The sequence below is a fragment of the Neodiprion virginianus genome, chromosome 7 (genome assembly GCF_021901495.1).
Source record: "Neodiprion virginianus isolate iyNeoVirg1 chromosome 7, iyNeoVirg1.1, whole genome shotgun sequence".
In the NCBI taxonomy this organism is placed as follows: Eukaryota; Metazoa; Arthropoda; class Insecta; order Hymenoptera; family Diprionidae; genus Neodiprion; species Neodiprion virginianus.
In genome coordinates, this window is record NC_060883.1 from 4,006,742 (window position 1) to 4,030,753 (window position 24,012).

At 39.8% G+C, this 24,012-nt stretch overlaps 2 protein-coding genes across 11 annotated transcripts in view; one reads left to right on the forward strand and one right to left on the reverse strand.

Annotated features, from left to right (window-relative positions):
* The window catches only part of LOC124308606 (uncharacterized), a 157,035-nt gene that overhangs the window by 126,969 nt on the left and 6,054 nt on the right, over nt 1-24,012 (reverse strand). The gene's annotated exons all lie outside the window — the stretch shown is intronic.
* The window catches only part of LOC124308604 (B-cell receptor CD22), a 115,889-nt gene that overhangs the window by 91,589 nt on the left and 288 nt on the right, over nt 1-24,012 (forward strand). Inside the window, exons 8-11 of the mRNA XM_046771444.1 lie at nt 6,126-6,285; nt 6,890-7,192; nt 12,845-13,285; nt 15,581-15,790. Coding sequence (XP_046627400.1) covers nt 6,126-6,285; nt 6,890-7,192; nt 12,845-13,285; nt 15,581-15,790 — 1,114 coding nt within the window. The remainder of the gene's footprint in view (nt 1-6,125; nt 6,286-6,889; nt 7,193-12,844; nt 13,286-15,580; nt 15,791-24,012) is intronic.

Here is a 24,012-nt window from a genome sequence, read left to right on the forward strand (position 1 = left end):
CAGATTCGAGACGATATTTTAAGACGTGTAGAAAATACCGTTACGCATTATTTATTCAAACACCGGCCATTGTTTCCCTTTGGCGAGTTCTAAATTTTTGTTCACCGAATAAAATTAAAAACCAGAATTAATATACACGTATATATAGGTATATATATATTTGTATATGTATATTATAAAATTTAAGGTCACAGCACGAAAACGTGAGGAAGTAAAAGAATAATTTTCATCCTGGTGTTTGAATTTTTTTGAATAAACGTTTGTCATTCGGTTTGTATTTTTTTCATTGTATATTTTATTTTATTTTATTTTATTTATTTTTTTTTTTTGGGAGCATTAAAAATCAAATCCATGGTCCAAGAAATCTAAAACTCGGTGAAAAATGATTTTTCTTCGTCTTTTTTTTTTTTTTTTGCGCACACCACACCATACCCAAGAAAAAAAAAAAATAAAAATCACCGACGTTGAGGTTCACACGTAAGAACCTGTATTTGCTGTGGTTAATACCTCCCATATACATACCATGCAACACCAATAGCACGCAATGTTTTTCACAAATTTTCAATTTCCAAGTGCAGACGGTGTTCTTCTGTTCGCACACCGTAAATGTTCCCCACGTCTATGGACAAGAACAAAAGTCTGCGAAGAATGCGAACGCTTCGATATTACGTGCATAAAAAAAAAAAAAAACACACACTGCGCGTTGAGAAGCGCAAGAGCTGAACGAAACATGATGCCTGTAAGAAATGAAAGGCTCTCATCCCTCTCGCCCCCATTCTAGGGTCGGTAAGTACGACGTCTGTTTTACCGACGGCCCACACCTCGACGTATGGTCGGTGCGTTTTCAAGACAATATGTACACTTTTTCCTCCCTCCCCCCTCCGGCCCGCCCCTGACCTGAAAACGATGTCCTGTAAGCCGCAATTCTCCGGAGTCGTTGTCAACCCCCCCCCACCCCGCGAACCCCGTTCGCTTTACATTTTCCCTCCGCACATATCCTCCCCACCCTCTTTCACCCACATCTTGGGTTATGAAGAGAAATACCTACAGAGGGATACCGAATGTGTGTAGGTTGTAGGTTGCAGGTATCCATATCTACCCACCCACCTACTCGTACGAAGGAGAGGGTGGATAAAAAATTGTGTATTTTTATTCCCCCAGGTGAGCCGGCTCTCTCCGGGATCGGATCGTCGCAGCGACTCGCGAGCCATTATATTCTCGACGACGACGTCCGTTATTATTAAAATCCGCGGTTCCCGCGTCACGTATCCGTTCCTTTTATTTTTCACATTTTTGCACCATTCAAACCCCGCGACGCGATACAAAACCGGGCCATTTCGCAACGGCGGAGGGTGGAAGGGGTGGAAACCCTTGTTCGGCTGCTCGGTCACACCACGACGCCTGCAGCCAACGATCATCGACTCTGAAATACGTTCTTTCGACGTAATATCCGTGATACGTACACACCTATGTACGACGTACACGCCCTCTCGACGATTTCGTAATTCCTCCGGTTATTTTTGTAACACACCCGTCGAATTTTCACCCTCCGCTGAAAACAGCTTCGGTTCGGATCGATATTCTGAAATTATTGCGCGAGTCGTGATAACAATTTTAGAACAATTTTTTCTTTTTTTCTTTCTTTTGGTACTTGTTTTTTTTTTTTTTAATTTTTTTACGAAGGGTATCGAGTTCGCTACCCAAAACAGTTTTTTTTGTACTGGGAATTCAGCGAAATTCAGGCTGTAATAATGTCGAAATTTTGGTACTTTCAAAATGCTGTGCTTTCCGATATTATAATAGAATGACGAAAATAACTGGTTGAATTGAACATTTTTTTTTTATGCACTGCGTCTTGGAGGATTGAAAACTGATCGAAATTCATACGGCGATAGTTTCGAAGATAGAGATTTTCTAATTACATGGATTATAGATATTCAAGAAATTGAAATCGTTCAGAATGTTGACTTACAAAATGTCAAAAAAAATTGAAACGTGGAAACATTTGCGAAATTGTGATAAAAATGTCCAATATGGCGGACAAACATTTCAAATATCATCGAATCCGGTCAAGAAACTTTATGCAGTGGTTTTTGAGGTCGCTGATTAGATTCGCCATGTTGGATTTTCAAAATCTAATTTCAAATTCGTAATCAACGACCCCAAAACATATAATTTATTTCAAACATTTATACGTGTATAAGCGTTACTTTCTCGAAATGAATTGTTACTTCAATTTCCATGTTTTCCTTCGATCAATTTGTTTCTAACAATAACAATCTACATTATATCGCAATAATTACACTCGAGTATCGAAAACCTCTCAGCATACTATCAGAAACAGCGAAGAAACCGTCAAGAAATACGTTTCAAAGTTCTCTAAGTATAAAAAAAATGTAAATAAAATAATTGGTAAGAATATTTACCACCGTGACTCGAATAATTATTCACCTACGCTGCATGTAACAAAAAACTAACGACACGTTGATTTTATCTGTAGGAAAACATGACGATACTCGAGTTCCAAATATCGTTTTTCTGCGATTTCGTTATCCTTGCACATTTTCATCCTCGTAATTTTTTCCAGGTTAGTTTAGTCAGGATTGTAATAATCCTGCGAATATCCCAGACCCCGAAAAGCGCCTGCAGTTATCAGCGAGGGTGAATTACCCGCCAGCCAATCAGGCAGGAGTTTTTATTTTTTCAAGTGTTTATTTTATTTCCTCGTTGTATATTTCGCACACGGTTTTTTGTTTATTTTATTTTATTTTTTTTTCTTTTGTCTTTTCTCTTCGTTTGTTAATTTGTTATCAGTTCTGCTAATGCCACGCGTTTTATTTCCATATTTTATATTTATACCTCACCGACACGGAGAAGGGTGGGAACTAAATTGTCAGGGATGCGGAGTGGCGTTGTTCCGTTATTGTCGAGGGGTGGATTCCCTTCATTTACACCGATGATGGTGCGAAGCAGGCAACTGGCAACACTCTCAACTCTGTTTGACACCATTTTATTTATTTATTCTTTTCTCCTTTTTTCAATTTATTTATTAACTGTTTCTTCCACTGCAAAGTCACGATCCGTTTCGCGGATCCTTCAGGTACAATCTCGAGGCTCGTCTCTCATCTCGTCATTTTTTTCTTCGAAAAATGATTCACACCGATTTTAGGTAAAATTGAAAACGTCAATTTATTCTTGAACAAGCGTAAAATTTTCGCAGCAGTTGCAAGAAAATCTAGCAACAGTGATCGTAATGAGAAAGAATAGTAACGGATACCAGACTTTCCGGTAAAAGCTAGAAAACTAATTTTCATTTTCTACCTAGAAGTATATTTTTCGATCGTGGTAAAAAATGAAAATAGTTAATGACTGAGCGGTAACCGAAACTAAAAATTTCTCTCGCAGTTCGGAGAATTAAAAGCACGGCCTAAAAGCTTCTCCGAAACTCTACACCGAACTTTAAGGATCATCGTTTCCGCTCAATCATCCGAGACATCAAGAGACTCGTTAATTGTTACACTTTGATATTATAAAAGCAATTTTCATAACGTTTATCTCAACTTTCAAACTCGTAGGAAATTTCTCAAGAAACTCATTTCCACAGTCATAATTTCCTCAGTTTACTGCTGAAAATGTTCAAATATTTTTCTGTACTTGCCTCGGTAAAGTTTGTCTGAAAAAAAAGTGGCACGTGTTACGGAGAACCGAAAGAGATTTTTTTCGGATTTTAGAAAGAAGTCCTTCGATTTCAGCGAATCATACTCAAACGCTTGCTGGATGATCTGATCGTAAGAACGTTGAAAACAGTATTTCGACTTTGAAAGTAACAATATTATTTCCAAACGAAGTAATCAGGCATGAAAGATAGGCAATTCCGCGTACGTACTTTGCTGTTGTTTTTTTTTTTTTTTTTCTCAAGTAAATTCCCGTTATCTTTGATCCTTCGTAAAGATTCTACTTCGACGGGTTTCGCGCTTCACGTATTACGATTCGGAACAGGTGATTCCAATTTTCTTTCCAGCATAGGTATAAACACGAAACTCGAAAGAATCTGTTCTGGTGATCGAAGAAAAAAACTTGAGTTTCTTGTTTCAAGCTCAAAGAATAATGTGACGCGGTTATTAGATTTGGATAACGACAAATCATCTCGTTCTAAATCGATATTAATAAGGAAGTGATCTCGATTAGGATCCGTTAGAATGACAAACCTTACACCGTAGAATTCCATCAAGTGGAATTATTGTTTCGTACATGTGAAGTAATTGTGTGGTTTTTTTTTCAAGTTCAATCAAAATTGAGAAAATGGCAATGGTTTGAAAAAAAGTATCGAACAGTTTTTCGTAAAAAAAGAAGTATGTGAGACATTTTATTTGAGATGGCGTGCCAAAAATTTGACGCGCGTTTGAAAAAAAAGAAGAAAAAAATAATTTCCGGAACACTAATTACACGCATGGCGGAACGTGACTCGAAGCAAAGGTTCTCCGAAGTTAATCATAAAGTGTTTAAGGCTAATTTGAATTCACTTCGAGTAAATGTAATACACGAAATCTCAAAGGTCGCTTCCAAAAATAGCGTCGAAATCTGAATCTCGATAACGAATGTATAACGAAAGTGCGATGACTAGGCGAGCGAGTAATTTCACATTAAGATTTCACGAAAAGGCGAACGAACAGCGGTTGCTGGCTGGTGAAAATTCTATTTCAAGCCGATTTCGGAGGCGATACAAAAGCCGATAAGATTAATAAACGAAAAGTGGCAGGTACCTGTATAAACTCTCGGACCGATCGCGTGTCGGTTGACAGTTAACCCCGCCTGGTCTCTGGAAACGACTTTATTAGTCGGGTGCTTTAAAGGGCGTTTCAGTCGCCATGCAGCCTCACGTCGCCTTTTCCTAATCCTCCGTAATTTTCTCTGCAGAAAATTATTGCTCCAGGTGAGAATAATGATTGGCGCGAGGAGTCGAAGCTGAGCTAATTTAACGCGTGGAAAACATGAAGTCGATGTATAATGACTTGATCAAAGGGAGGGTTGAAATAAGGGATAGGGGAAGGGGGGAGATTTTTTTTTTTTTCGTCTCCTTGGATCTCTACCTTTGATACGAATTCGAGAAGAGCTAGGAATCAAGCTTAACGAAGGGCAATATTAACCTCTTTAATTCACGCTGTAACGCTTAGTGTCCCACACTGAGAAAAATTTAATTTGTTACAGTAACTAGATAAATTGAGTAAAACAGGTATCGTTAAAAAAAACTGTTTGAATATTGTCGGAATTACGAAAAACGAGGTACGCGTAACCATTTTCTATTTTCGATCCTTGTTTGGTAATTGCAAAGCAAAATCAGTTTCTGAGGTTTACTCTACTCTTTTAGTTAAACAAAGCTTTAACGTCAATTTATTCTTGCACGAGCATTAAATTTTCGCAACGGTTGCAAGAAAATCTAGCAATAGTGATCGTAATGAGAAAGAATAGAAAACAATTAAGGACTCAGCGGTAACCAGAACTGAAAATTTCTCTCAGTGCACCTTTTCTTTTCATTCTTTTTTTTTTGGAAACTTCTTATTTATTGAACTACTTTTTTGGTAACAACCGTCGAGTTTTTTGGTTCTATATGATCACCGAAATATCTCTGAGACTGAAGAAATATATAAAATTCATTTATTCATTCATTGCAAAAGTAGAACATGTAAACAAATGATCGAAATTTGCACTTCATCACGAAAAAAAGTATTTTCCGCTAATCTACAATGTAAATTCGAATGCCAATTTTTACACAAACTTGATACACACCAAACGATTTTACAGAATTTAAAAAAAAAATTTCTTCTCGTTGTTTTTGTTTGTCCACCACATTGGATCCCCTGATTTTTAATTATTGAATTTCGAGTTCAGGTTGGTAATCAGTGACCCCATAAACCAATCAGCATAACGTTTCGTCAAAATCAAACATCTATTCGAATTAACATCCTCCATGTTGGATCCGTTATTTTGAACTTTCGAATTTCGAGTTCAGATTCGAAATCAGTGACCTCAAAAACCATTTATGCAAAATTTCAAGCGAATCGCATAAAAGAAACGCGTATTTATGAAAGGGTTAACGCCGAGGATCGTTGCTTGTATTGTTCCAGGAGGCTTTGATCGAGCACAACGTAACCGGAGGCACCTTAGTCGCCTCGGAGACACTCACCCTGAGATCTCTGACGCTGGCACACTCCGGTGAATACATATGCGTGGCATCGAACGCGGTGGGCGAGGGGCGAAGTCACCCGGTTCTCATACATATGAAATGTGAGTTGCTGCACCCACAATGCATCGGTTCTTCGCCATTCACTGACTTTGAGGCATCGCCTGACACCCGCGACTTCAGACCGTGACTTGTTATTCCCTTTCGGTCGCCACCTGGTGCAATTATATCAATCACTGGCCTCCCGGCTACGATCGATACTTGAACCCGTCAGCTATCAGCATCACGGATACATTTCAACACCAAACTCCCCGGTCGTTTGTTTCGCGTTCGACCAGCTCATTGGACGAATTTTTAAACTAACGATTCTGTTCACTGAACAGCGTGCGAAGTCCCGCATTTGAAAAGTTCCGAAAGCGACTAGTTCCGAATTATTTGATGGTGAAACTTGAAGTGAAGGAATCTAACTTTGATGGAACAACAAGGTTTTGAATGGTCCGAAATCCGACAGGTCAAAGTTCCAAAAGTGCGAAAATGAGAAAATTTGAAAATCTAAAACATCATTCAAAAGATTTTCACCTTTGGAATTAGGCGCTTCCGGAACCTTTCAAATTACGGATTCCCAGTTAATTTTCAACTACTCCCAACAATGTATCTTCTTTCGAACGGTATTCGTATTGAGATCACGTCGTGTATTTTTGTTCAAAGATGCCCCACGGTGTAGGGAAGGTTACGAGGTTCGTGAGGTCGGAGCTCTTCGTCAAGAGTCTCTTTCGTTAAGGTGCGAGGTTGAGGCGGTACCAGGAGACACCGTCCGCTTCTCTTGGACGTTTAACGGGACACTTGGCGACGTTCTTCCCCTGCCAGGGACGAAGGCTCGGAACAAAGGGTTGACGAGTACTTTTGAATACACTGTGAAAGCCGAGACTGATTTTGGCACCCTGGCCTGCTGGGCGAGCAACAGCGTTGGACGTCAGCGAAGACCTTGCTTGTTCAACGTGGTACCAGCAAGTGAGTAATGCACGTGACAAGCATGATCTAAGGAGATAAGGTGTGTCGGAAATGAAGACCGATTCTCGCTCATTTTTCGCGTGTCCATGACGATGTCACGGATCACAGAGATCGCGTAAATAGGTTATAGAAATTGCAAATTCAAATATTTGCGACGAAATCTGTAACTTCTGTAAGTAGGTTAGTACCTACTTGAGGTTACTTGGTCGTTTCCGTACATTCTGTTTGCTGAAAATGCCAGTTTGTGCGGTTAAAAGTTGCAAAAGTAATGGTATAAACACCGAAGCACAAAATATCAAGTCTGTATGATGTCACCTTGGATATGTTTTCAGATTGGTTTAACTTAGGCGAATTCGCATTGTTTCACCTTATTTCCTTACATCATGATGGTAAGGACTGTATGTTTCAAGACTGTGTGATTCGAAATTTACGGCAAAAAAAATTTTTCTACACTTTCATCCCTCCTCTGAACTAGCCCGTATCGATTTTGGACTTAAAAAAGTTTTTGGTCGTCGCAAACCTTTAATTTGTATGAATTTGCATTATACCGCAACTCTGAGAATTTAAGCTTTAAACGCATTTTTCTTCAATTTTGATGTTTCAAACTTGCGCGCAAGGTTTCTCCTACAGTTTCTAATCGATTAACCTGAAATTTTTACAGGTTGTATTTTTGGTATTTTTCACACATTGTCACAAGATATTGCCCAGACTCTCACCTAGAAGTAAAATACCCTAAATTTTATTTTGAAAAACAGCTAATTTTTTTTCTCATGATTCTAAAAAATGATCTATTTTTATTCGAAATAAAGCTATTTAAACAAATCCTAGGACAATTTCCAGGCACTTTCTAAAGATACGATTAAAATTGCACTCTCTGCATCACCCTGATACATTTAAATGAGGATCTAACGAGACAAATTTACTCTTAAAAGATGCAACAAATGCATATCTAAAACTTCAAAAAAATTGTCCAACCTTTTCTGCATGACAAAAAAAATATCCCCTCGTTCCTGTGAATGGCCACCTTAAATCAAGAGACATTCAGTTTTTTGTAACACAAGGGAGGAATGGCTCTTCTATAGCTGCGTACTAATATTGATTGAACAAAAACCATTCTCCAATGAAGTCGACGTATCTGGAACGAAGGAATGCGATCTGCCTGGAAATCGGAGTATCAGTCAAGAGGATTCAAAGACGTCGGTACCAACTGGTCTGGAAATGTCTAGAGTACCTAAAATTAATCCTACAGACACCGAGTCCCAAGCAACACCATAAAGATCAATGGACGATGCGAGCCCGTTCCAACTCCTCCACCATTCCTTATTCTAGAAAAAGATCGAAAGAAAGAGAGAGAGAGAAAAAAAAACAAGTTCGAACCTCGACCGTGATTTCTCTCATTCGAATACAACTCGGTGAACCATTGACGAAAGTTTGGTGACAGCAGGGTGGGAGACGGGATTTGTTTGAGAGGGAAAGGGATCGATACCTAGTTTCATCTGCGAGAGCTGAAAGACCAGAGAATCGCGGGCGATAGATCACAGATCATTTGATCCTCGAGGTGCAGGACTCTGTCATTCCGTCTCTGTCTACCTCAGACGAAAGTTTTGAGTGTAGACACTCGGTCGTAGCGACCTTCACCCCTTGGATAAGGTGGCATTATGTTTCACCCCTTCCCCGGCCGTTCTGTCTGCCAGCTCTGTATAGACATCGTAGTCTCGACACTGAGCGATCTGTTGGAAACGAAAAACATTACTTTGGTGGATATAAGAAGTAAGAACTTGCCAACGAGACGGTGAGAAACAATAGGCTCGCTGTGCCGGTAAATCGACTTCAGAAATTCCTTTTCAAAACTATTCAACGAATCGTTCAGGCAGGTGTGATGAAATTTGTGATTAACTCCGTGCAACCAGACTATCCGACTCAGAAAAATGTTCACACCATCGTTTGGTATTGCACCATTTAGTTGGGTACGTAATCGCGTTCCACGTTCCACGTAGGATCCAAAGACATCTCTAAAACGATTATAAATGTTCTGTCACGATCGATGTGTCACAGATGTTAATGGTGGAGAACCGAACAGAAGGAACGAAAAGCCAGTGTAAATATCGTTTATGAATTGCCGAAGGATCATCGGCTTGGAGCATGAATTAAATGGTATCAAGGAAACTTATCGATCGTTGATAGTTCCTGGAACGGTCATTTCATCAGCACAAGCAAGGTATTCCAGGTCGATCTCGCCGATTCGATTTCTTTTGTAATATGTTACAGTAGACTAAAAACTAAATCACGTATTTTCTTCTTTTTTTTTTTACCTGCCATTAAAGACTTCAAGAGGATGAAACCACCCTCCAAAGTGAGGCAAGTCAAGAGGCGGTTTCGCAGTTTCACTCACAAGAAAATGATATTTATTAACCAATCCAACTGGAAAAGTTTTCGCATAACGAGAAATGAAAAACGTAATTTACAAACAAAAAAAAAAAAAAAAGCTGCCAAACCGCTTCTTGACATGCTTTGCTTTGGAGGGTGGTATCACCCCGTTGAAGTGTCTAATGGCAGATAAAAAAAAATACATGCCGCTTAGTTTTTAGTCTATTATAACATATTGCGAAAGAATACCTTCTTGGGATACCTTCCTTGTTAGTCATGTTATAGAATCATATGATTACGTTACAACTGCGTGGATTTTCTTTATTTGGATCGCGCGAAAACCCTTTGATATCAATTTCACACGTCGACTGCGTCTTCTTTGAAGTTCAGCTCTGCAATATCCTGATCACGTCAGAGCTGCATTGAATTCCAAGAGTGCAAACAGCGCGTATCTACTCTGTGAAGAAAACGGCATGGTTACGTTATCGGTGAACCGTCAACGCGAGATCGAGAAACTCTACCCTACCCATCTCCGTCGAAAATGCTGTGACGTATGAATTCAATTTACCAACTACGCTTCACATCGAACTTTAAACAAAACACTAGGATGTCTACATGCCAATCATTATTAAAAATAAATTCTGAAAAGCAGAGAGTTGCGCAATGCGGAACTCATTGAATATAGTCGAGACTAAAGTTAGTAACGTTAAAGTTAATGTAACGAAACATGGGGGGAAAAAATCATAACTATCCATTTTTCGGTATTTTATTGTTTTACGAATTTTTTTCCTTTTCATAATGAAAATTAAATTTTTGCCTCGAAATATCATAGTCGAAGATTGTCCGAGAATTTTTTCAAGTCGTTCAAACCCTTCGTTTCTTTTCTCATTTGGGCCCGTAATATCTACTTACGTCACTGCGCACATACGTAGCAATGAAATGTACCTGACAGTGATTTTACGACGCGACGTCTGCGTTCGCCTATTCGAAGTACAGCTACGTGCGAGTAAAGATACACCCAGATGGAAAGGGGATTGGTTTGAGAAACATTTCTATTTCACTAGGCAACGATTGTTCCTCTGTACATTTTCCGATCCTTTTCACGGAGTCGAGAAGGAGGCGCGAAATTGGGACCAAGATTCTATCCAATCTCTTCCCCGGCGTCTTCGATCTCCTCTTCTCGCTGTATCGCTAACCTCAAATCCACGTCTCGAAGAATCTTGAGAATCAGTGGATTCATTATTAAAGAGCGAAACAGCGAGACGACGCCCTCGGAAAATTCACCCAATCCCAACCTCGACTTTCGAGACTTTATACTTATAGCGACGGGTGAGTTCGTGCGGAATCGAGCCTCTGGAGTAACGATCATCGTCCTTATACAGCGGCACGCTTAATGAACGGAGCGTCATGTTTTTTCACGACGACAATTTTCTTTTTTCTTTTTTACCCTCTCAATCAACGCCTCGTTTGTCACGGATTTGCGGACTGGTGAAAATCCGTCTCGCGATGCAAAACTCTTCTACGTTTCTGTTTAAGATCGTCAAATGTTTACCGAGGATCCTGGAAACGATACCAAAATATGGGTTTTAATCCTTACGCCACACACTGGGGTCAAAATGACCACGCGGAATCTTTGCCATAAATTTCCAAGATCCAAGAAAAATAATTACTAAATATCCCTGACTTGAGAGATATTCGGTCAATTTCCGGTTCAAAATATCGAAAATTCAGTGAGTCAAGATTTTTTTTTCAAGTAGAACTATCAATTTTCCGGTACTTTGTTGTTTTACCAATATTTTTTTTTCATACTCCAGCGAGCCCGATGTAAAATCAGTGTTATACAGACTATGTATACAGCGTGAGGTTTAAAAATGAAATCAAGTGTTTTACAGCAATCGGTACTCTTTGATACTATTCTTTCCAAAGCTCGAAAAAAGCTGTGTAAAAATTTCAGTAATCGATAAATGAAAACCAAGGAATATCATCCTGGGAAAGAATCCCTGCAGCTATTCACTCCGTGTGTCGGACAGATAAATAAGTATTTAGTCTCGTTATTAACGTTGTTTTATTTTCGTTCGCTGCCATCGATTGCCTGCAAATATTTGACGCGAATTGAGAAGTCGAATACAACGAATATTACCCAACATGATAATACGCACGCATACATTCGGATTTGAAAGGCAAAGATCGTTTTGAGTGGATCGAGGAAGTAAGAGTGTGTATAACAAAGAAGGGGAATCGACCCTCTGTATAAATATGCTCTGCGGAGGAATGTTCAGCGAACTAGGGTTTCCTATTCACATTACGAAACCAAGGCACTTCACTATACTTGAAAAGTGGAATGGAAAGGCTGGTTCCCTGAGTGAGAGACAATACTAAAGGACATTATAAAAGTGTACCCTGTACGAAGGCTGCCGCTGCTACGGAGTCCGATGTATAGGCCATAAAATCTTTCCGCCAGAGTAAATCGGCCCCGAAGAGAAGAAGAAGGAGAAGAAGTTTTAGTTAAAAATCCGGAACCACCCCCGGCGAATCTGTCGTTACTATTCATGGGCCTTCGTCTCCCATCGCTTTCCGCTGTATATCGCCGAATATTCTTCGCCGCGATGAAAACTCACGGAATGCCCCTGTCTAGGGTCATGGCAATAACGTACCGCGCGGCCTCGATCCAAGAAGGAACCAGAGAACTGGAAATTCTCCTTATATTATACTCTCTACGCGACAGAGATGGAAATCCATGCGACTCGATACCTCGAACCTCGTGTTTGGAGAGATTTCGTATTTTCACTTCAATTTATCTTTTTCGCGTGCTTTACCTTTTAATCACCTTGATCCAACTCTTTCGTTAAGATCGTTGACCAAAAAATGGTTAGCAAAAATTTGTACGAAAAAATTGCGGGATTGAAATTCGAAAATCTAACGACGAGCTTGAATCGATAAACAAGTTTTAAACATTACGTCGATTCGAATGTTCTTGAAACTGTAATTAACAAAGTCCTCGAATTCAAATTTCTCCACGTGTTTTCATTTTCTTAAAAAATAAGCTTCTGAAAATAGGTATGATATCAGACCGTCCAATCTGTTTTTTTAACGATACCTGTTTTGCTGAATTCTTCTAGTTACTGTAACAAATGAAAGTTTTCTCAGTGTACAGTGCAGGCAAACAAAAACGACGTGACCTCTCTATACTCGTTTCAGAGACAACTTTCAAGGAGTCGACGTCGCGTGGAGCTTTTCATAAAACGCTTGAAACCAAGAAAACGAACCCGGCTTTTATTTTTCCAGAAAAACCAGAGCCGCCACTTGATTGCTCGTTGCGGAACGAGTCCAGCGCTTTGGAAGTAAACTGCGTTCCGGGCTCGGACGGCGGTCTGCGTCAGCACTTCGTCCTGGAGGTAAGAGGCGCCTCAGGATCATCGACGGGTCTCCACACCCCCCAGAACGACCAAGGGGTAGTCGGTGAAGCTCCTCCGATATGCGAGGCGAGGAATCAGCGGCCCTTTTTCCAGCTGCACTGCCTGGAGGCCGGCTTCGAATACACGATGTCGGTTTTCGCTGTGAACGAGAAGGGCAGGAGCGATCCTGTCCTCCTTGAAAACGTCAGGATTGCTGGCCCGCCTCCGGATAGGACTGAGAAATCGAAAATCTACAACAACGATGAACCGCTCGAAGTCATCACCTCAAAATCTGCGGCATACAGCGTCGTTTTAGTCATCGCTTTGATCGGTGAGTTTTGATTTTTACTACGAAAATCGTCCTTTTCGAAAAGCTAGTGATGACAGATTCATAATCACTTGGACTGGAATTTTCACTGTACTGCGAAGTTTCAAATTCCAATGAATCCGGAGAAAAAATTCTGTCCACGGTTTTTTGGGGTCTCCGATTACAAGTCTGAAATCAGCCTTTGAAATTTCAGTTATAGCGAATCCAATCAGCTAGCCCAAAAATCCCTGCATAAAGTTTTTTGGCCGTAATCGATGACATTTGAAATTTTTGTCTATCACATTGAATCCACTATCTTGAATTTTTGGAACCTGATTTTAGAATCGTAATCAGCGATCCTAAAACCATCGTCTACTATCTTGTCATAAAAGTTGACTCAGAACAATAATGTGTGACTTAAATGGATGATCCGCTCGTAGAAAATGAATCGGTTGATTTCAACTTTGGTCAAATTTCGCGATGAATTATAATTTTATAATGATAAATAATGATTTCCGACAACGTAAAGCGAGTTTTGTACAATACTTGAATAATAATTAGGAAAAGAAATGACCAATCAGTGGGCTGCGGATGTATTGATTATAGCTTCGAGCACTATGGCAGTGTTATTCGATTAGCATTAATTTGCATTTCGACGTGTATTTTATCGGACCGATTTAATCATTGACGTAGTGGATAGTCGTACGAATTGCTCAATACAGTGATAGTGATTTCCCAATTATCACATAACGAGTTGGGTCTATGGTGAGTGGAGATGCTGAATTCGATCCCATCGAGCCCAATGCCCGAATCATCAAATGAATCATCAAGCCGTTTTCCATTCGTATGCAACAGTTCAAAAATGTGCTCAAAACTTGTCACAATCGTTCGATTAAAACTGCCGCATATCTCGTCAAGCACCGTTAGTTTGCCACTTTCATTGGGTCAAAATACAGTGAATATTACGTGCAGTTACAATGCTTCGAATCGATATCCAACTTCCAATGAAAACGTGTCAATTTAATGGAAACAATTTTTATCGCCTTCAAACGCAGAGAGAATTTCATTTGCAAATCGGAGTTCATTTCCGAGAACGTACATCAGCTTTTCCATTTTTTTTTTTTTTTTATACACCTACAGCAGATGATGTTTTCTCAAGCATTAACGATTTTCTGACGTAGAAAAATCGTCCTGCGGGCCTAAATACGGACGATTATGCGTTCTGATTACAACGAGAAAAAGGCGGGTCCTTAATACTCTAAAATGCAAAGCCCCTACGTCTCTGTTGCATAATTCATAAACCGCGATCGGTGATCAAGTGCTCTGATCGACTTCGGGGGTTTTAAAACCCGTTGAAAAAATACACCAGAGTCAATGATTCGGACTCTCGACGAACACTCCTCGAAAAGTGTCGTTTCATTTTACCTAAGTTCCATGCGAGTCCCATCCGTGAGGGATGGATGTTCACTTGAAAATTGATTTTTCCTTCACAGCTGTTACACAAGCCTGACATAGAAAGGTGGCCAAAGGTCAATGCCAGTCCAGGCCATTGATTGATGAATTTTCGTGTGCTCTAGTTTATCGGAAAGGGACGTCGTTCGGTCTTTGGTTCACTTTTTTGCACCTCGTAAACTACTGATATTGACCGGTGATTTCTTTTCGATCCTTCATTCTCAAATTGAGTTTTCCAAAAATTGCAAAAGGGTTACCTACGTCAAAAATACCGACTTCATTTTAAGGGGTTATACCTAGTTAGGATTTTTTAAATCCATGTTTTTGTTTTTTTTGTTAATTTCACTTTCGTAATGTACATATCTTCAAGTATATGCACAGAAAATTTAATGTCGATCCGACAAATATTCTCAAAGTCACGCGCGCATTTGCAAAGACAATCCGGATCGATTGAAAGTGCTTTTAAAACTTTGAACGCGTTTTTCTCAAAACTATGTTTTCAAAATCGGTAAGCAAGATTTCTCGGAAACGGCTAAACCGATCAATCTCAAATTTTTACACGAGCTTTGTGAACATATTTTTCAGTCCTTGAACGAAGGTTTTTTCTCGCTGATAAATATTTTCCAGTTTATAAACAAATTAAGACTTCTTCTTTAGAAGTTCTCCCAGAGATCGACTATAGCAGCTTTAAAAAAAATTATTTACACAAATAAAAGATATCAGAATAAAGTCCAATGTTACCTCAATATGTATATAAATTTTTATATAAATAAATTGAAACGTCTTTTCACCAAAAATTCATGAAAAATTCATCGCTTTTTTCGACTTAGTGACTTACAAAGTTTAACCCCTTAATTTTCTCCACAGGTGGAGCTGCGCTGGTTTTGGTCGGAATTGGCATCATGATAGGCCTGGTGATATGCAGGCGGAGGAATTCTCCGCCGCCAAGTCCAGGCCCGGACGATTTCACGACACCGACTTACGTCCCGGCGCAAAGGATCGAGCCCAGGGTCAAGTATTCCTCGGACAGGCGAAGATCGTACAGGACAAGCCTCTTTCTCGAGGAAAGTAGGCACGGTGAGTTTATTGGAAGGGTGGAAATTCGGAAGTAGGAATACAAACGAAGTTCTAGATACAAATCCCTACATTAACGGCACAGCCGGGCAAAAAACCAAGACGCAAACCTTCTTCTAGAACGTTCGAGAGTGGAATTTATCCCCACTCTGGCTAAATGTCGATCATTGGAAAAAAATCCTCCAAACTATGCTCTATGTTACCCTCATTTTTACCCTCATTATTGTGCCGGTAATATAGGGATATGTATCCAGAAGCCTTGTTTTATTGTTACTTACAGACGAATGAAAATTTTGAGTTGACTGAAACGAAAGAGAGACAAAAAAGGAGGAGGAATGAACCAAGAGAGAAAATCATTTGAGAATATACGGGACGTAAAGTCGTCAAATCTTGAACTTTTATAGTTGATAATAACTAGGTTAGCTTTAGGAACATTGTTTAACCTTTACGTTGAACATCTACTGTGTATAACCATGGTTTCACATCGGGGTCAAGACAGCTCCAACATTTTTTCAACCTCATGATTGTACATACATAAACCATTTCCATGACGATGCAAAAAAGTAGGTTTCTCAAAGAATCCCGCAATAATCTTGTGGAGATTGGGTTTCAGTGAAATTGTCTGGATTTTTTATACATGTTGTAGATTTTGGCATTGCGAGAAAAAGTCACCCTCGAATATTCATAGTTTGTGAGCTGGAGACCACCGAACCTTGAAATGAACCTGCTCATTTAATAAGAAGTTTACAGATATCAGCCTTAGAATTTGATTGCTTAGCACGCATAAATTCTTTGACTAATTTCTAGTTGACATTTTGGAAGTTGTATATTTTTGTTTCTTGTGTTCAATGGATTCGCATAACAGGGCATTTATGAGCGATGTTCGTAATGATAGATTACAGATTCGAGAAAAAAGGATTGCTTGATATCCAGCGGTTTATTCGATTCGTTCACATCGACTCAATTGAAAAATAATAATTTTTTTCCTAGTTTTTCTTGCACAAAGAAATACTGGACGAAGATTTCAATGTTCAATGATCTCCAGAGTTCCAAAATATCTACGGCGGAGGATCGTGCCGATGGATACTTAGTTTCAGAATGCCAAGATGTACGAAATGCATAAAAAAAATTCAGACGATTTCACTGAAACCCAATTTCCATAATATTATTGCAAGGAAGCTTTCCACAGCTTCAAACGCACCGTATATCGTACCAAGAGTTGTCCTTCCTCCCTCACCTTTCGGTTGTTCGATCGATTCTTCTACGTGTTTACAGGGTAGCTTTTCACCATGGCAAGTCGAATAGCTGAGAAGTTTCCTCGATCTCAAACAAGTAGTCTGTAATAGTCGGTTATTCGGTGTTGTCTGTTCAGAGGTGTTCATGAATTCATGAGATTCCCCGAAGCGCCTCCCACTCACGGTTTGTCCGTAACTGAAGGAGTTAGCATGAAGCAGGAAGTAGGACGTAGGCGAATCACAAGACAGGAAACACGAAGGACGCCGGGAGAGACAGTAAAGTAGGAGCTGGGGAATTTGTTCAGAGGAATGACTTCACCCCCGGAAGGAGACAGCCCAATTTAAAAGGACAGAGACCTTCCTCCTCCCCCCCCCCCCGCCCCTTCGTTTCTCTAGCCCAGTACAAACTCCTTCGAAATTCGGCCGCCCCCTTCTCTCAACATTTTCAAGGCCTTTGTTAACCTTCGGCTTAACTCAGCTCGCGCCCTGAAAGCTCTGGAAAGGCTCGCTAACCCGTTTTCTCCTGGGTTGAGCTTTATGTACACTCATCCCGTGTAAATTCTGTCCTAGCTATTCTAGCCTACTACGTAACGTACAATATAGACACATACGTACCGACACATAGACCACCATGACGATGACTCGCCTGTATTTATGATGTATTAAACCGGTCTATGAGGGCGTGCAATATCAGCCTTCGATTATACAGACACTCACACACACACACACACATACACACTCAAGGTGAGACCCATATGGCGGAGACCAAACTCAACGATGGAACGTTCGCAATCTGTTTGGGGTCAGGACAAACTAGCGTGTGCATGGGGTGGGATATCAACTCGTTTGGAATATCGTACAGAATCGAGGATAATAACGGTTCATCGTTGTTGACGAGATCTGCAAATTTTTAGGGTATTTCAACCCTTACACTGTGCACGCGGGGTCAGAATGACCACACTGTACGTTCACTGTAGATTCTATGTGAACGATATCCAACGCAATCTAATTTGATCTTGATCCAAGATAAATGAAAAGTCACTCCTTCACTGAGAGAAATTTTTATTTTCGGTTACCGCCTAGTTCTTGACTATTTTCATTTTTTACCACAATCGAAAAATATAGTTCTAGGTAGAAAATGAAAATTAGTTTTCTAGCCGTTACCGGAAAGTCTAGTATCCGTTACTATTCTTTCTCATTACGATCACTGTTGCTAGATTTTCTTGCAACTGTTGCGAAAATTTAACGCTCGCGCAATAATAAATTGACGTTAAAGCCTTGTTTAACTAAAAAAGCAGAGTAAACCTCAGAAACTGACTTTGCGTTGCAATTACCAAAAACGTATCGACGATAGCGCAAAATGGTTACGCGTACCTCGTTTTTCGGAATCCTAACAATATTCAAACAGTTTTCTCAACGATACCTGTTTTACTCAATTTTTCTAGTTTTTGTAAGAAATAAAATTTTTCTCAGTATTGACACGCATTACTTCGGAGGGTGGTTTCACCCCCTTAAAGTGTTTGATGGTAGATAGAAGAAAATACGCGTTGCTCAGTTTTTTGACAACTGTAACGTATTACAAAAAAAATTAAATCGGAGAGATCGATCTGGAATACATTCCTTGTGAAATATTTCGCTTGTTTGTACGATGTCCCGACGTGTTGAAGGAGACATAGATTGCGAAGTTTCACCGAAGTTGGTGATTCGACAATAAGAAAACGGACAGAGAAGAAAATCTCCAACTTGTAGATCGTTTTCCTTACGGGTTTTACTCATCACGCGTGTTTGAAATTGGAAAAACGCGCAGGAAGAAGATTCGATTTACCTTGGATGGTGAGTTGGCCCGATATCTGTGGGACTCCGAACGGATGGACGGTCGAATCGAAACCCGAGGAAACTTCTTCCCTCGGCAGTGTTCTAAAGTACATATCGAGTGGGGGAAGGTTGCACATTTGCCTCGGAAACGGAGAATCGCTAGGAAGGAAGGTAGCCGGAAGATTGCTTCGGAAGTGGAACTGCAAGAAACCCGGGCTCCTTGTTCCAACAATTCCTGGTTCCTACTTCCAACGTCCGGGAATAATTCCCGACGTGATGCTATTACGCATATAAGCTCCGTGCAGCAGCTTTGCATTAGGGAGTCTGGGGCTGACTCCCGAACAGCCACGCCGTAAAACATAACGGGAAGGATTTTGCTACTCGAAGACGACGCGGCGGCGTGTAATACCGGTTCGTAATACCTAGATGTACCCACGCCATAGGTTAATGAGCCCCAAACCTCCGTCTAAAACAAACGTTTCAACGCTGCACGATATTTCACCTCTTCAACAAACGGCGAGGTGGAAGTTCATCCGCTCTCCACCCCTCGCGATATTATCTCAATTAGTTTGGTGGTTGATGTGAGATCTGACTTCCAGAGGGGAAAGCCACACTTCGACTACACGCTACCTCGAGCCAAACGTGTCCTTATGAGAATTGGCTGGATATCCAGTGTGTCACAGTACCTACATATCCTTCAGATCGAAGGTACTGATGGATACAAATCTCAATAATGAATACTTTCCGACATGTCTATGGATTACGCGACTTTCACGAATTACAAAGCTTCAAGGGGCGCTGAAAATCAAATATATCACTCAAAAACTGCACAGCCGATTCGCAGAGACTCCGTATTCGCGTGAAAAACAGGACAAGACTCCTTCCGGTAAACCAGCGGGTTCATGAATGGAATCGATGCATCGATGGAATCAATCACAGCTTCCCGCTTATCTTTGAGAATCAACCGTGGAGTTTTTTGAGCGAGTCGTTTGATTCCAAGTGCCCTTGAAGCTTTGTAATTCATGAAAATCACGAAATCCATAGACATCAAAAAATCTGTACACCTTTCTTCCGAAGCCTCTATATCGGAAACTACTGATTTTTGGGACTTGGATCCATGAGAACCTTTCATCGGAGGGATATTTACTATAACATACTGAAAACCCAACCAATTCCATAAGGATTCTGCGGGATCTTTTCCGCCAGATTATGTCCTCGAAGTCGATCCATTAGGAAAACCATCGTTACAAGGAAAAGAGTTCCTGATCGTTTCAGCCTTGTACTTGTACTTTGTTGTACCCACACGAAACATTGACTTTTAATGATATCTCGTTGATGATGGTTGTTATTTTTTTTTTTCGTACAAACGGTGATAAACGATGAAAACCAAAGTTGTAACAAAATTTAATTCCTAACAAGCTTGTTCTCCATCAGTACAGATATTTTATAGAGCTGTGAATTCTATATTTTCAGAGATTCTACATATTACAACATATTCATTCTTAAAGTTGTGGATAAAAGAATGTGCTTATCAGTATGATACCTACTTCTGCAAAAAACACGAGTCGAAAAAAAAAAACCAAAAACATATCACAGAATGTTACGACGGAGGAAAAAGATTGGAAGTAACGTAGCAACGGTACGTAGTTTGATATATTCAACGTGGCGTGGCAAAATCGTTCGTCTTTGAATTTTTTATTTTTTATTTTTATTGGAAATCTGCTGTTAAATGCATCGCAGCTTTTCCGCGTGGTGAGACGGCCGCGATTTACCCGACATGTTTTATAAAATGATGGGGACAAAGAATGTTAACAAGACTCCAGGCACCCGGCCAACCGACGTGATACGGCCGATGGAAAACGCTGGAACCGCATAGCTTATATAATATACATACATATTCCAGGGAGCGCGTAAAGTCGGAAATAAAATGATGAACGGATCGACGAGGAGGCTGCGGAGTGTCGAGAACTTCGCCAAGGTTTTCTGCCTGCTATGTCGGATGATCCTATATCTCAGGCTGGTACTTAATTTACAACGTATATAGAAGGTGTCACAATTTGAAAGACCTGATTTTTTGATTTGAAAATGTGTCCTACAAAAGTTTTATGGTTCAGAAGAGGGACAGGCCAAGAATTTTTTTCACGCGATCCAGCATCGTAACCGGCGTTACTGTGGAGGATGGACCAGCTTTTTGAAATTGGAATCACACATTTTAGTTTCAATTCAAATCTTTCAAATATTCTTTATTCCAAAATATACAACATTCTCGGAAAATTTTTTTCATAAAGTGAATAGCTCGTGAGATAGAAAGAAAAATCAAATTTTGCAAGACACGGGGTAAGAAATTTTTTGAAAGAGTTGTGAATTTTCGAATAAAGAAATATATTTGAGTTGAAACAAAAATGTATGATTTCATTTTAAAAAAAAAGTTACGACGCTGGAGCGCATGCAAAAAATTCTTCGTTTGTCTCCCTTCTGAGCCATACAACTTTTGTTGGACATATTTTCGAATTGAACCGTCAAGTCTTCTGAAAACGTAATACATCTTTTAAATTGTGACACCTAGTACATACTTTTTCCACCTCTTGAATCGATAGATAATGACGGAAGAATAGATTCTGAATAATTTAAGATGAAAAGCGTTTTAGATCCCACCGCGATGAATTTTTTTTTTCGTTTTTTCAAGTTTATTTTTAAACCTATCAATAACTTATGATATTTTATAACGTTTATACCTACCATAGATTATAAGAATTTCAGCCGAAACAAATATAGTCTGTATAACGTAGCAGCGTGATAAGAAAACCATCGAATACATTTATCTGCTGAAAATATTTTTATTCTTGTTTATTCTTGTCATTATAGATTTTTCCCTTTTTATCTGATCAGATAAAACGAATGAAATAACAGTATTTTTTTTATGTTTCTGACGATTTCGAGAGATGTCTCGTGACGTTGAATCACGCGTGACCTTGACTTCTGTTAAATTCAAGTAACTTTATCAAGATTTGAAATGACGTAAAGCGACTTCGAGAAACAGGTTTAAACCAACAACTATCATCAACCGATGGTACGAAATTCTAAGACCTACGTGAAGATTCGGAATGAATGAAAGACTTCTCAACATCAAAAAGCTCCTGACATGAACTCGAAAGAATTTCGATATTCCAACGAACGTCGAGTAAAAATTTCACACATTGACCTTTGATCAAACCGTCAAAGTAACTACTGACAAAGTTTCTCATCAACTGATGGTAAAAAATTGCCAACCCTCGTAAAGATTCGGAACGAATGACAGACTTCTCAACATCGAAAAGCTCCTCACATGAACTCGAAGGATTTTCGATCATCCAACGAACGTCGAGTAAAAATTTCACACTTCCTCGACCTTCAACCAAACCGTCAGAGTATCTAAATCGCCGTCAAATGACCGGAGGCGTAGTTTCACGTGAGGTTAAGTGAATCGAAAATACCTTTCGCAGAGCGTAGAGTCCTGCCTTCAAGATAAGTCAGCCCCCCGAGTAAGCACACAACGTTTTTCCTGGATTAACGCAGCGGCTTTGATCCCTTGAGTGGCCAACACCGGCATCAGATTGACAATCTTGGTCGGCCAACAGCCTGCAGGGATGACTATATATAAAACCCCGAAGCACCGCACGCAGGGTTCGGCCGTTATCGTTAGCTACCTGGGACCGTGGCTACACGGGGCAACACGGGGCTGCGTTATTAAGTTCCAGAGCCACGTGCCACCCGGCAAGTGGGCCGTAAGGGTGGCTGCGCACGACGTATCTCGGCATCTGCGTGCCGAGAGGTGTTAGAATTATGACTTGGCCAACTTCTTGTATGCCTCCAGATTGTGTCTCAGAGATAAGGTGCACGGAATACATTATTTCCACGCTTAAGTCTCGTCCCGTAGCGTTTTTCCCTCCCTACCTCCCTTCCTCCCACCCACCCTCTCTCTCTCTTATACGTTAAGCTTTATACATGTACTACCCGCGGTTTTAGCCGTAAGTTTGACTTTTTGGGGTTACATTCACTTTTGTATCTTGTATTTTTGCACTTTTTTTAAATTTGTTTATTTATTTTTTATTATCTCATTGTAATTTTGAAATTTTTTATTTTTGTCATCTACCCTTTCTTTCTACTGATTAACTCACCTATTTTACTCCCGACTTCATTTATCTTTATTTTTATTTTTATTCTTATTTTTATTGATGTATTGTATTTTTTTGTACTTTTCTCTTTTTTTGTTTTTGTTTTGTTTATTTTTCATATTGTGTATTTGTTGCATAGTCCTTTAGGGGATCGTAGTGTCCCAGGACTTTTAATAAACCCGTTTCTCTCTTTCTCTCTCTCTCTCTCACTCTCTCTCTTTTACTTAACTTAGGGAATATTTGACCAGCAATGCTGTTTATTCTTAACGGATACTGCCTATGCCCAACTTAATATGTCGATATCCAATTTTCAGAGTAACTCACAACTCATATATACATTTGCTTTTAGGGTTAGCTTTTAGCTGACTAGTTTTATTAACATTATCCTGATTAGCGTACGTTATTTAATAGGTATGGATTGAATTTACATATTTTAAATATCGTTATATGTTTTTTCTTTTCATCGAGAGCTGAACATTGCCAACACGTTTACGTTAACTGCATTTTTCACGTATGCTTCATAAGTTGTTCCTCAGAATTTACTGCACTCTTTCCTTTCGTAATTTCTAACAATCGTCATTAACCAACACGAAACTAATCTTAATTCTGCTCTTCTCTCCTTATATTCTATCAGTTTGTATCTACTTTTTGCCAATGGCTTGCCAGGGCATGACGATTAAATCATTCAATCAAAACAATCTCTCTCTTTCTCTTGGATGAAGAAATCGCCTCATTCCTAAAAGAAATCTCTCCCGATTGTGCAATTTCAAGTTGGAGTAAATTTCTGTTGTTAATATCGGCTGGAATTGGCTTGCTAGGGGAAATGTCAACGTTGGGAAAGAAATCACGTGACATAAATTATACGCCTCACGCCACCCCTCCCTATTCCAACCCCCGAACCCTGCGAAGCCTGGAAACGTGACGAGAACGATTCCGCTCCCCTTCCTCCCCGCCGGAGCGTCAATCCCCTACTACTGTATAAGTCACGTCTTAGAAAGTCGTTAAAGTATAAATTGGTCAG